At 45.7% G+C, this 15,033-nt stretch overlaps 1 protein-coding gene across 1 annotated transcript; it reads left to right on the forward strand.

Moving 5' to 3' along the window:
- Nucleotides 1-9,198: 9,198 nt before the first annotated feature.
- Nucleotides 9,199-11,562, forward strand: LOC139057792 (uncharacterized). Its single transcript, XM_070536547.1, has one exon. It carries the CDS (start codon nucleotides 9,199-9,201, stop codon nucleotides 11,560-11,562), a length of 2,364 nt encoding a protein of 787 aa, XP_070392648.1.
- Nucleotides 11,563-15,033: the final 3,471 nt, after the last annotated feature.

Below are 15,033 nucleotides of genomic sequence, written 5' to 3' on the forward strand. Positions count from 1 at the left end.
CCGTCTAGGTAATGTAGTGAGAAACTCTATGATAGAGTTAGTAGAACAACTCTAGAGGAAAAGCTGGGCCGGAAAAGTGGGAACCTCTAGGGCGCCGCCCTGTTGCTACTTGTCAATGTGGCCAGCGCAATTACTATTGAAAGAGCTGAGAACAAGTACAGGTCACCTTATGCTTTGTCACCTAAAAACGCATACCTGATGGCTTTATGAAGGTGGTACGTTAATATTAAGTTTACAGAAAGCGATGGCTAAGTCCGTGACTTATGTAAATCACGATGTACGCATTCAAGCAATAAAGGATGACGCGAATTTCGGTTTCGAATCTGTTTTTTGGATGCGTAGTAGTTTTGTTTGACATGCGATCGCGCGTCGACATTGGACGCTATGACACACTCGTGCCTTATGTGCCACCGAAGCCCCGAAGTGGTCTGGCATATACCTTCACATGTAAGTAAACGAATGTATCTCCTTGTTGAGAATATCACGCGAGTAGGCAGCTCTTGTGGTACATCACAATCGTTCGAGAAGCGTCACAGTAGAGCATTTTTTTGCATGCGGAGTGGTGTTTTTATTTGCAGGTTTCCCTTCAGTAGGAAATTGCTGGACAGGCGGACCAGCGCACCGGAATTGTATTGGCGAAGCCACAAGCAACTCAAAGAATCTGTTTAATTGTTGCACTTTGAACAATCATGCTTCTACAAAGGCCACAGCAGAAAAACAGCCTGATGACCGAGTATTTCTGTGCCACGAAGTAATCAAGAGGCGAGTGCCTAATGCGGACGAAATAGAGTGCATGGAGACTTAGAACGACAGAAAGCTGAGCTAGTTCGTAAGGATTCATTAAGCAAAACAGAGGTGAGGCGTGCAGACAGGACACAAGAGTAGAGAAGTGGGCGGCGCGCGTGTTGTTGGCTTGTAAATACTCTACTCTTGTGTCCTGTCTGCACGCCTCACCTCCGTTTTGCATAACGAGTGCATCAACCCACATATTAATAGCTTAGGCGTTTTATTAACTGTGGAATATTTTCAACACTTCCTTGCATGCCATTTCATGTCACAAATTTGTGCAGCGAATCTATTTGCATGATCGACTCCGGGCCTGTGGGACCGTTCACTTGCACTTGATGCTGAGTCTTTTACATGTATCCATAAACTGCAGATATGCACATCAGATCCCTGCGAGCACTTTCAAAATTCAATTATTTTCGACAACAGGCACATATGCAATACTGACATAATCTGGAATACCACTAAGCAGCTGGGACACATTTTTGTTGACCATACTCGCAGGTAAAATAAGTACATCATGTGGACAGCTCCAGCTCATTTTCCTTAAGTCAGTGTGTACAAGGGTTATGCAAAAATAATTTTTTTCTCGCGCACCGATTATTTTGCTGTATAAGCAAGAGAACCCACCACGTTAGTGTAATGTATCTTGTGCATCACACTAATATGTGCTTTCATTTACCAAGTGAGATGAGTTACTTTTATGGCTCATTCAGTCATATCACACTGCAAGCTGCATTCATCAATCTTCCATGGGATTTTGCAAATGTTTAATGAAACATGTTTCCCTTTTATGCAGATATGCAATGGCAAGCCCTTCCGTGTGTTCCAAAGGTAAAATTTAAGCTCTAAATTAAAGAAGACATTTCTAGTCAGAAACAAGCAAAAATAGTGAATGCAGAGTATCAGAAGCCCAAGGTACAGAAATTATGAGAAGTGTCAAATGATTTTAAGGAAAGAGTCGTATTTAAAAATGCAAGACCCTTTAGTGGAGGTCAAGCAAGTCAATAGAGGTAGAATACTCTGCAAAATTATGCGAGTGAGGGGATGTCAAACAATGGGTCAGGAAATGCATTGTTTTTCTTCAAAACAAAAGCTGATTGCCATTACATAAGTCACTTTAGCATCATGATAAATTCAGAAATAAACCAAAAAACAAGACACGCAAAAATAAACAAAACATTTAATGATATTTCAGCAGAACTTTTTGTTGGGCTAGTTGGTGCATATTACTGAAGTACTATAGCGCCAAACAGACGACACAAGAAGAAGAGACACGGACATAAGCGCTCGTCCGTGCCTCTTCTTCTTGTGTCGTCTGTTTGGCGCTATAGTACTTCAGCCATTTAATGATGCTCTCTCCACACTGGGATAAATAAAAACAAACACATCACATCTAATGTGGACATATCAGATGCCTTGTGAAACACTAAAGGAACAATTCAGTTTCGAGCTATGGCACTTGCCGCATAGATGTGGGGGGGGCCTTGCACCAATAGTGATAGTTACCACTGCATTTAGAAATTGAAAGCATTCGTGCAGACAAGGATGATTCTTTATATTTTTGGCTACCACTTCAAATGCCTCCACCAAGTGTTACAATGCTGCATGCAGCCATACTAAGGATCTCGCAACAACACCTGCAGGTAAAAAGCAGAAGCAGTCAAAGTGCTGGTGTGTTCTGGACACTATGTTTGAAAACTTTTAGGCAAGAAGAGTGCAAAAAGCAGACATAACTGCATTTATTTCCATAATTCCCCATTTAAATGGCCTTTTCTTTTTGCTTAGGCAATGCCTACGCCTAGCCACAGCAGCTCCCTCATACAGACTCCACAAACCAAGAGGCCGTGGAGGCAAATGCAAGTAAGAGACAATAAGCAATAGCACTGGTATCGACATTCATCTAATTTCTTTTTATTTCATTTAGGCAGCCAGCACACCTCGAACAGCCACCTTGACTGCGGGTGTGTCACCCTAGTCGCCAAGGAAACATTTGAGGGAAAGTGACAGGCAATGTGAACAGCCACTTCTCCATGTAAACAATACTCTTCCTCTCGGATGACTCCTACGCCTCACCACGCCAGCACACTTGTGCACAAAGATGCCGCAGAGGCACGTGTAGGTCAGAGGCAAGAAGCAGTGGCACTGGTGTCGACATTTACCCAATTTCTTTTTCTTACACTGAGGCAGCCAGCACACCTCGAACAGCCACCTTGACTGCGGGTGTGTTAGTTGATTCCTGTTGTACATATGCTCATAATAAACTTCAGTAAACTTGAACTTCATAATAAACTTGAAGGCAAATGGGACATTGATGCATTGTATTTTTGAACATTTATTGTACACATACAATATGTTATACTTTGCAGTGCTACAGAGCGTATTTTGAAGCTTCCCCCTATATTTTGCACCTTTAATTACGTATGTGTTGTGTGGCCCTCAATGCAGTTCATGTTGTAGCAGCTGCTTTGTCTGTGTATCGCACATTGGCTTAAGCTCGTGATATCCACATACTTCTCTCACATATACAAAATAAAGTTCTATGTAGTCCTCAGTGTTACAACAAAAAATGAAAGTAAACAATCCGATCGTGGAATTATGTTTATTACAGTGATTCCTACGACAGTTACTGACAAGTTGACAACTTGAACTGGTCAATCGGTCCATAGCCGCCTCTATTTTTCAAAAATAAAGGAGGCTATGATCCGTCATGGCAAGGAATTGTATGTATACATAAAAAAGGGGGTATGTGTGTGTTTGTAGTGGGGGTATAGGATTAGGGCGGTACGAAAAAATGTACCAACACCGTCCTCTTGACCCATTCCGTTAAGGTACAGTAACAAAATGTATTATGCATAAAGTTCATACAACCAACTCTGATATTACTACAGACGCCGGGCGACGCGAGCTACATTTGTCATGATGCATTCGCGACTGCACCGGATGCCCTCCACATTATTCTTGTTAATCGTGCTCACTACGCCGAGGCAAAAGAAAGATCATAGGCGCAGGTGCCTTTAAAGTATCTCGACCTCGCGAGGCACGGCTGCGCGTGCCAGGAGAGCTGTCCGTGCGAACACTCCCTGGCACACACCTGCCTCGGCGGCCCCAACCTACGTACCATTCTGCTTCGAGCTTTGATCCCCCCACTGTCCCTCGGGTGCCCTGGAGTTCCTGCGCCGCCTGCTCTACTATCATCTCAGGTGCTCTCCTGAGACTTCCGTTTGTCGGTTACATGTGCCCTACAGCTATATCATTACTTATAATAATAAAAAACCCGATCTATCGTCACGACGATAGATCGCGAAAGCGGCTTTTGCAACATACCGCGCCCGTGCGAAGATAATTACGGAACGCCAACGAGGAATCTGACCACAGCTTCGAGCTCGTAACGTCGTCGAGTGACACTCCTGCAACAGGCGTGACCGCTGAAAACCGCATACCGCCAGAAACTTGAACAGGTTCATCCCTCGGTTGCATAACTGCCAGCTGTACGGCCAACATGGACCACACCCACACCATCCCGCAACATAGAATAAAGAACCGACTTATAAAACCCAAACACACGGCTGCACGCACACATCACAAGCGAGACGCCATGCTGCTACGCTGCTACTGTTGCCGGATTAAAACTGACTACTGTCACCAAGTCTAGCAAGCGTCTCAGGAGCTGGCAACCTCGGCGCGTAGCAACATGGCGGCGCTCTTGAGGTTCCCGATTTTAATGCATGGGCCCTATGGGTAGCTTGTCCTCTAGAGTCAGTATAGTAACTCTATGGCTAGGGCTGAACGAGCGTTGAACGTTTCAGTTGTTTCAGCCTGAGCAATGCCTGAGTATTCCAGTACACCAAAGCCTGCGCTTCTCTAGCTGTTCGTTCACTGTAGTACATTTGTTCTATGCATTCGCAGTGTTTTGCATTGCCTGTCATTGCTAATATATACAATTATTTGTTAACAGCGTATAATATCTCAGTTTGCTAAGCTTATTTTCAACCCCCAGGTGACGCGACAACTTGTAATGTGGTATCATGGAGGGAAAAAAGTCAGAGATTCTGACGTCACTCTTTGTGAAGCTGTCACAGAACACCTATACAAAATTAGAGAAGGGAAACTGTACGTTCCACAGTGCTACAGAAATAAGCGTAGCGGTGACGTCTTGAACTAAAGTATGCGACCACAGGTGGCGCTGTACAACAGGAAACGGCGTAGTAAGAGGCGATTGGAGGATTGGTGGAAGAAAAGTAGGGAAACGACAAAAGACGGAGACGTACAAAAGCACGGTTCGCAATAGGGGATCAGAAAATTTGGGCGTGGTAGTTCATAGTGTTTTTTTGTGTCTTTTTTTCATTGTTTAACCTAGATAGTATAGTAGCAAGAGCTTGGTGGCGCAACCCACCGCCCCGTTCCAAAGGGGACGCTCATAACATCCATCCATCCGGCAACAATTTAGATTTAGGCAACGATTTATGGCGTTTTTCACTGGTCGATTCGGAGCAGGATTTTTTGCTCCGCGGCAACGAATCCGAATTTCACTGGTCGATCTGGAGCGGGTTCGCGCGTTCCACTGGTCGTTTCGGATCAACTCGCTCCGCGCCGGATCGCTCTCACTTGCTCCGCCGCCGAGACGCGGATTCGGGCGGAAATAGAACGCGTCACATGGCGTCACTTCCGTCTTCAAGCGAAATCGGTACCCGGTCGGTACGCACAACATTGTGTTGGGCATAGTTTGCGGAACCAGTTTGTGTCACGTGCACGCAGACTTCCTGTGTGATCTCCCTCGGAGCGTTCGTGCGCTCCACTGGCAGACTCGGATTGGTGAAAGCCGAGCGCTCGCTCGAGGATTCAGGCGGCTGCTCCAGATCGACCAGTGAAAAACGCCATTAGGTTTGAAGTTTGGTGTTATGGTATTCAATGAAAACAGTGAACAGACAGTGCAGATACAGTGCCAAGAAATACCTCGGGTAACAGAACATAAATACCTTGGTATATGGACAAACGAAGGCAATGGATATATGGAAACACAGGAAAAAACCATAACAGTAAAGGGGAAGAGAAATGCAGCCATAATGAAGCACACAGTGCTATGGGGATACAATAGGTACGAGGTCCTCCGAGGTATGTGGAAAGGTGTAATGGTTCCAGGACTTACTTTTGGAAATGCGGTTGTTTGCTATAAATCAGGGGTACAATCAGGACTCGACGGGAACCAAAGGTCAGTGGGTCGCCTCGCATTGGGTGCTCACGGGAAGACTACAAATGAAGCTGTGCAGGGTGATATGGGCTGGACTAGTTTTGAAGTGAGGGAAGCTCGCAGTAAAATTGAGTATGAAGAACGGCTGAGGAATATGGAAGAAAGTAAATGGGCTGGGAGAGTGTTCAGGTATCTGTACAGGAAAAACATTGATTCACAGTGGAGGAAAAGAACTAGGAAGCTTACCAGCAAGTATGCGGCCTGTAGGGTGGACAACACAACAACAAAGGTCAAGCGGAAAGTCAGAGAAGCTGAATTAATCTCATGGGTGGCGGCAATGGAAAAGAAACCTGCCCTGAGTAACTACTTAAGAGGAAAAAACGAAATCGGGAAAGAAACCATTTATGATAACTCAAAGGGAAGCTCATTACTTTTCGAAGCGAGATCAGGATGCCTCAGAACACGCACCTATAAAGCACGATATAAGAAGGAAGAAGCATGTGCTTGTTGTGGTAAAGCTAGGGAAACTACGGAGCATGTTTTATTAGAATGTGAAGACGTCTACCCAGCGGTCGATTTAGGCACCACTGGCCTCCTTGAAGCCCTTGGGTTCAGAGGGAGCAGTGGTAAAGCAAACATGTCCGCAATAGACAGTAGTAAGAGGCGACTGGAGGATTGGTGGAAGAAAAGTAGGGAAACGACAAAAGACGGAGACGTACAAAAACACAGTTCGCAATAGGGGATCAGAAAATTTGGGCGTGGTAGTTCATAGTGTTTTTTGTGTCTTTTTTCATTGTTTAACCTAGGTAGAATATTAGGCAGTATAGTAGCAAGAGCTTGGTGGCGCAACCCACCGCCCCGTTCCAAATGGGACGCTCATAACATCCATCCATCTATCTATCCAGAAACGGGGTTTTGCACAGTATGGCCGCTTTACCAGGTGTTCTGTGGCTTTACTGGGTTTCTGGCTGCTGCGCCTCGATCGTGCTCCCGCCAGTTTAGTTGCTGTGTGACAAACGTAGCAACCAAACTGGCGGGAGCACGATCGAGGCGCAGCAGAATACATGTAGCGCTGAGTCATATCGAGTTAAGGCACACTCTGAACTTACTTTTAAGGGAATCCCGAGCGGTTTTTCGTTTATTACGCCGCCGTTACCCCGAGTTGTGCCGCCGCGCTCCAGCTGTTGCATTTCGTGTAGAGCTACTGACAGAATGCGGTTTCCAGGTGGCACGATGGCCTCTACTGTAATAAACGCACACGGCACCAAAGATTGAGTAAACCTGAAAATATTTTATTTGCATTTTACAAGTACAACAAAAAGCACACGTCTACGCATCCGCACAAACGCGGTTACATAGTCAAGAAATGGCTCATTAATAAGGGTAGCACAAACGCACAAGAAAGAAGACCTAAGCTACAAAACGTACGGTCGGCTGCTAAGTATAATAATTTCCCTGTCACCGCGTGTCACTTTTATACAGCATCTTTACAGCACTACCAGGCCGGGTAGTTTGGCGGAAAGAACGCAACAGCTTACGGCCGTCAGCTGCCTCTTCCTTACGGGTGTCATAATTATCCTAATCTCCGCATCAACGTCGTGCAAGTCCGCATACAGGTACCTGTATCTGAACCATATGTGCCAGCTTAATACATGTGTAGTGAAATTATGATAACCACTGCGTCTTATTGAAGGTATTGGTTTTGCAAATGCACATTACAGCTGACGGAACGACATACTGTAAGTGAAGCACAAGAGAACAAGGACAAAAGGAGGATACAACACTTGAAGAATAAATGAAGAATTAGTAGGCTCACAGCAAACAAGCGATGACGGAGAAAACACAATGATGCATCGGGTGTTCTGTGACATCGGTTTGCGTACTTACGGTGTTATGGAGATCAATGGCATAAAAACGTACCTTCAAGCGTACTCCCTCAACCTCTGCCGCATTCATTATGATAATCAACGCCTAAACAAAATGAGGCACTATTTTTTGCCAAGAGTAGTAAGTCTATGTAATGACTCGCAGATGAAACCAGCATGCTTTCGAAAATGTTTTACCGCCGTAGTATTCGAACGCCAACGGCCAGGAAACACATCGATACCAATAGGCTGTCGGCTGTCGGTGGTTAATCAAGTACAAAAACCTTGACGCTATGACTAAAAAGCAGCTTCAACAATGAAATCTAAAAAAAAAATTGCCTATTTGCCTGCGCATAGCCGCCTATATAAACTATGCCTACCGGATGAGCGCGAAAAGGCCGCCGTCTATGGCGGCGCCACCTACGTAGGGTACGAGTAAGCACATTGAAGGGAGCGGCAAACCTCATCACGGAGATGTCGCAAATGCCGCATGATAGCGGTAGCAGATGACAAAAGTTGTTCGCACTCTTGTCATAATAAAGGTTTGATCGGCGGTTGCGGTGATTCGCAACTCAAATCAACATTAGGGGGCGCTGCGAAGCCTGACCCGGTCCGGCTACACTGTGCAGTATGGCGGCTTTACGGAGGTCCCCGCGTACGCTTTCCTTGGTGAAAACTTTAAGTTTGTTGCACTGCGATGTTAATTCGCGCTGTTTTGTGGGGGGAGAACGGGTAGTGGACGCCGAGCACCCCATTTTAGTCGGTACCAGTGGTACAAAGAGTAATGAAGTAGAAGTGGTCGCGCGTGTGTGCAAACCTCCGGCGTGACAGCGGACCCGCACGAGATTGTGGTGAGAATCGCCGACGCATTCCGGGACCCATCGATCGTGGAGGAAAAGTGTTCGTGCACTGCTGGATTGTCGCAAAAGTGCAAGCACATCTCGGCTGTTTCTCCTGGCACCTTATCCTGGAACATTTGGTGTAGTTGTCAGTCCCTTTAATGTTTCATCTCTACATTTAAAAAAAAAGGTACCAGGTGTATCTTTCCATGAGATCCCTGCCGAGCCCACACTGCGAGAAGCATGGATCAGAGCAATTGATAGACGTGACTGGACCCCAAATGTATCTTCCAACTATTCAAGGGTCTGCAGCAAACACTTTAAGGACGAAGATTTTACGAATGGGCAAAGGCGCCGTCTAAAGAAGGGCATAGTGCCTGCGCTCTTTCCGGAGAGATCGTCAGAAGTGCTGCGTGCGCCTTCAGCAGAAAGCACGATTGAGCACATTGGCCATTCAGAAAGCGAACCTACACAGAACAAAGAAATTAATAATTCAGCCAGTGTGGCAGAGACGCCTATGGAGGTTGAAAAATCCACCGAGAAAGAACAACGCGCACAGTCTTCTTCGAGTGCGGTGCAAGAGCAGATATGTGCGCCACCAAGGACTTTTGATGAGGAATCAGACAATAACTCTCAAATAGCTGTCCAAGAGGCGCAGATGGACGAAGAAGAAGAAGCTTCCAGTCTTTACGCAAACGAGAGAGCAAAATGGTTGAGAAAAGAAAGAGAAATGAAAAGAAAAATTGACAGACTCCAGAAAACAGTTGACAGATACAAATCAGAATTAGAAAAGGTCAAGGAAGACTGCAACCTTGCGGATATGTCGTACATAAGGCAGCAAGCCAAGCAAAAAGACACATCGGCTGTCTTCCTTTGGAATCAAATAATTAATTTCAGACGAAAAAAACCAACATGGTCGAAAGATGTTGTGCGTCACTGCATCATATTAAGGCACCTGTCCACCAAGGCCTATGAGCATGCTAGGAAAGAAGGACTGCTCAAGCTGCCCGGCAGGACCACCCTTCAAGAATTCCTTGGGGGCATGAGTGGTGAAGCAGGCTTTAATTCTTTGATAAAGCTGCGCTTAAAAGCAGAGATTGAGAAACTGACGTCGCCTGCTTCAAGGCATTGCTCCCTCATCATGGATGAAATGCGCATAAAGTCAAAGCTGCAGTACAACAAACAGCAAGATTGTTTTGTTGGCCATGCTGACGTAGGCGAAGTGAACGACCCAGCGAACGAGCCCTTGCTGGCGAATTCGTTGTTGTGTTTCCTCATAAATGGCCTGTCAACCTCTTACAGGATTCCAGTGTCTTATTCCTTCACGAAGAGCCTCTCTGGTTCTCAGCTGTCGCAGCTGGTGCGATCAGTTATTAAGAACGTTGAAGAATCTGGCTTCAAAGTAGACAGATTCGAGGCTGACAACCACAAGATAAACGTGAGTGCCATGAGAGACCTCTGCGGCGGATTTCTGACATACAGAATAGAACACCCGGTTGATCCCGACAGACCTTTATTTCTCAGCTTCGATTGCTGCCACGTCCTGAAAAATGTAAGATCTCAATTTTTGGAAAGAGAAATTGGCCCGGACGGAAAGATATCTTCTCGTTACTTGAAGAAAATATACGACTTGCAGAAAGAACTGATCGTTAAACCCGTGAGAAAACTTACTAGAAAACATGTCTTCCCGAACAACATCGAAAAAATGAATGTCAAGCGTGCGCTGGAAATTTTTTCTCCAAGCGTAACGGCGGCCTTGGAATTTTTAAGAGGACAGGCAGGGCACAGCTGTGACTACTCCTTCGCTGCAGCCGGACCAACAATAACTTTCATGAAGAACATCTACCGTTGGTTCATACTTCACGACACCAGCAACACGGCACAATACATCCACCAAAACAACCCCGATGTCAGACACTATGATGACTCCGACGATAGCCGCCTCGAATGGCTTGAACTAACTTTTCCCATGTATGTGGAAGAATTGAAAAACAGATCGCCTTCCGCGCACAACTTTCTAACGGCAGAAACCTACGAGGCGCTTCTCCTGACGACCTACTCCACGGTCGCTTGCGTTCGGCACTTGCTTGCAAAAGAAAAATTTTGCTTTGTGCTGACAAGGAAATTTAATAGCGACCCCATCGAATCCCTTTTTGGCACGTTGAGGCGATCCTTGGGTTCTAATGGCCAATTGGACGTGCGCTCCGCGATGAGTGGCCTTGAGAAACTGCTCAAAACAGGCATCGTAGCCGTGCCTGAATGTAGCAACATCCTACACGAGCAAGAGCTCGTGCAAAGCAAGGCGCTCCCCGCTGCAGTTCGCACACGCAAGGAACCGTCCATTCTGCCTTCAGCTGCCATTCACATCCTGGAGCGCTTCAATGTGCAAACCGTGCCAACAAGCTTGCCGACCCTGCAAGTAACAGCAACAGTCTACATGGGCGGATACATAGCACGAGTGGTTAGAGAGCACATGGAGTGTTATAACTGCGGTGAACTAACAAGCAAAGTTCCCAGCAGCCAGCCACTTCAACAGCTCACCAAGAATCAGGACAGAGGAGGACTGCTGTACCCCTCAGACGAACTTCTTTACGTCCTAGAGACGCTAAGAATGTTCATTAACATTGCACTGACGGAAACGCCAAATCTCCGAAGGTCCCTGGCATCGCTACTCAATGTAGCTGTACCAGCGCTGATACATTCAGCCCTTCTGCGATGCACTATGGGTGACGACCAGCACCGCCAAAAATTGGTTGAACTTGTGTGCTCCCGATTCATGAAGCCCCTACTCAGCAACTACGCTTCCGCTGTGACCGACAAAAGCGATGTATGCAAAAACTTCGCTCGGAAACCGCTGTCGAGGAAGTACTTGAAGTTGTAAATCGAGCGGGCACAGTGAACACGGGTGTCCGTGGTGCGACGTGAGCAACTTCGACGGTCGACCTTGCACAAAAGCATTCTTTGTGCAAATGGGTGTCACAATTTATTTCTTGATTACTATTACAAGCGGTGAGTTTTTAATTAGTATATAACAGTGAATAAATATGTTTCAAAGCTTCAGAAGTAGACGACGCACTCGCGTGGTACATATGTCCAAGATCACAATTAAATACTAAGCATGATATATGGGTGCTCACGTGCAAAATCCACGACATCCGGAGTCCCACCATACGGCATCCCTTATTATCATAAGGGATGCAGTATGGTGGTACTCCGGATTAAATTTGACCGCTTGGCGTTCTACACCATGCATCTAAATTTAAGTTCACGTATATTTTTTTAAATTTCTCCTCGGTTGAAATGCACCCGTCGCTGCCGAGAACCGGCTTGCTTACGGCGCCGTTCTTAGAAATAGACAGGCTTTCTTTGGTGACGACTTTCTGACCGACGAAAAAAAGAAAAGATTTCATCTTCGTGCCAAGCACCACAATCACTCATGATTTGTTTTAACAGAGAAGCACGACGAGCGCGTAGTTCGCAAAATTTCAAAAAATGCGCCTTAGACCCATACGTAAGTGGCGCCCCCATCACAAGTTTCGACGACGACCTCTTTGTATCGCTATATTATTACAACACTAGATTATATATGTATTTACACAATTTTTATTCACTCTTAAGTTCTTTTTGTCACCTATGAGAACCAAAAACGTAAAAAGTTCACACGCGGCAACCCTACGTAAGTGGCGCCACCGCCATACTTCTGACGATGGCCGCTATCCATGCGATCGCTGATAATCCGGCAGGCATAGTTTATATAGGCGGCTATGGCCTGAGGTAAAAAACATTCTTAGACACCTCGATTGTTTACGTCAATGGTTTGTGTAAAGTAAAAAATCAGCATGTTCAGCGCCATCTAGCACAAAAAGCACAAATTAAAGTATGCGACCAAATTACAGTAGCTCCACTTGCGCGTTTACGCTGAAACACGGATAGGTGGATGGATGTTATGAGCGTCTCCTTTGGAACGGGGCGGTGGGTTGCGCCACCATACTCTTGCTACTATACTGCTTAATATTCTACCTAGGTTAAACAATAAAAAAAGACAAAAAACACTATGAACTACCACGCCCGATTGATTGATATGAACTACCACGCTTCGATTGATTTTTCGCCCTCTGTGGCCATTTGTTGAACTTGAGAGTGCGCGTGGCCTGCTACAGTGACGCCGGTAGTTGGCGTTCTTGGCGTTACTCCGCCATCCTGTCAAACGCCGTAGTGTAGGCATAGAACAACTCTAGCGGAAAAGCTGGCCCGAGAAAGTGAGAACCGCTAGGGCGCCGCCACGAGACGTTCATTTGAGAGGAGTTATCAATTTTGCGCAGGCGCCAGTAAGAGCAGGCGCGAGAAAGAAAATCCGGGGGCTCTTGCTCCTTGAATATATGACTCTAGAGGGCCTTTTCGATTTTCGGAGTTCTGGCAGCCCGCTTGCATGCAGATGGCAGCCAGCTCCTTCCGATGGAAGAGGTTCTCCGCAGTACGTGCCACATTGCTCTACACTGCGCATGCCCTGCTGTCGCCTGGCAACGGAGCCGCGTGCTCCGCGATCGCGGCCGGAAGCAGCCGTAGAGACGTGAGCGACTACACATTCGCGTTTAATGCAGCGCGCGCTAGCATACGCCTAGCGCAGACGACTCAGAGGACCCAATAAAATATATGATGTAAGTACACATTGGCAGCACAGAAATAAATATGTCATAAAAAGTACTACAAAAACATTGCAGCAACCCAGAAGGACACATAAAAGACTGGTATATCTGTAGCATTTCTTCATCTAGCACACAAGACGCACCAGGGTGGGGTGAAAACACAGACACGCGCTAACTTCCAACAGATTGATTTTCAGAATCGTCCCACACATACATATGGCGATGAACAAGAGCATGCGGATTCACAACTGCGTTTGTAACATCTGTCGTGATACACAAAGAATAGGCCAATACAACAATCAAGCAAAAGTTTACTTTCCAAACACATGATGGATAGTTTAGCTGTAAATTGCAATAAAGAAACTAAAATTTTTCTCGGGTGGTTTTTATTGCGCTTCCCGCCAAATCTTTCCCTCCTTATGGTTGAGATAATTTTTTGTATTAAATCAAAAATGGTGTGCACTCGCGCACACGTCCCCAAAAAAATTTCAGCCAAGATTCTGAAAAGCAACGGTAGGCTGCGGCGACCACCATTTCCAGCTAAGTATGAAATAAATGAAATACCAACATATTTCATGTTTAGCAGATTCCAGTGAACCACAGTGCAGATGAGAAAAATCACGGAAGAGCGTTAATGGAGTGTGAAGGAAAGAAACAAATGACGCTGTCACGCAAAATGTCTCTGTCATCATGGCAAGGATTACAGTCTACCTCTCACTAACTCTAACAGTACGAACCAACAAAGAATATAACACGACATAATTGGAGCATCGAATACGAGAGAGGCACAGCTAAAAAAAAAGAAAAAAAAACATTGGCGTACAAGCTACGAAGGGTGTAAATGAAGAAATGGTTTTATTTATTTTAGCATTTTTACTTCCAAGCACCAAACATATATGAAGGCTTCCAATTATTACAATCGTGGTTTGTAACATTCTCTCACAAATTCAGCCTTTCTGCCCACCCTTCCCCGTGAAACCGAGTGCTCCTTCTGGCGCAGATGGTCCTTGTGCAGCTGCAATTTCTTCATTGCAATTCTAGTTGCTGGTGATGCCAATGCTCTTTTTTTTTATTTCACACCTGAGCACCCTTTTGTCGGTGAACCTCTAACAGCAATTTCATTCAGCGTTGTCAAATTTTTTTCAGCGAGCATTCTCGGCCATGTTGAGCCAAAAAACTGCTGCAACACTGTGTCATCATGAATGCAGTGCAGGGTATGCGCTCAGTTTCAGCTCTTATCTTCGATTTGAAATGGCGCCTGCTCTTTTTAGATGTTTTCTGCAAATCACACTCAAGATGTTCAGTGACTACATCACCTGGCTCTTCAGTGTATCGTGCATCAGAAGATGTGCAGCCTGTAACAGCATGGGTAGTCATATTCGGCCCTTCCTTGTATTCTGCAGGCAGACGTGAAAAAACCCACTCATCAAGAAGCAAAAAAACTGCAGCAAAGTGCTTGCATGGCAATTTTGACCTGTTAAAGTCGAAGCATGTACAGCTTGGAGTGCTGAAGTTAACTTCATGAAAGCCCCTACCCTCATTGACAGAACGAATACGGAATGTTCCTTCTTCACTGCCAACTTCCACGTCCTCGAACCTGTAATCAGACGCTCGTGCAAGCCGCTCCATAATGTGTTTTGCTACAACAGGAGGCCTCCCATGGAGAAACTCAGGCACAGGATGTTGGTAAAGAGTGTATGAAGATG

Source organism: Dermacentor albipictus, chromosome 3, assembly GCF_038994185.2.
Source record: "Dermacentor albipictus isolate Rhodes 1998 colony chromosome 3, USDA_Dalb.pri_finalv2, whole genome shotgun sequence".
In the NCBI taxonomy this organism is placed as follows: Eukaryota; Metazoa; Arthropoda; class Arachnida; order Ixodida; family Ixodidae; genus Dermacentor; species Dermacentor albipictus.

What these genes read in the sequence shown, in the direction of transcription:
- LOC139057792 (XM_070536547.1), top strand. Translation starts at nt 9,199, where the DNA reads ATGGAGGTTGAAAAATCCACCGAGAAAGAACAACGCGCACAGTCTTCT.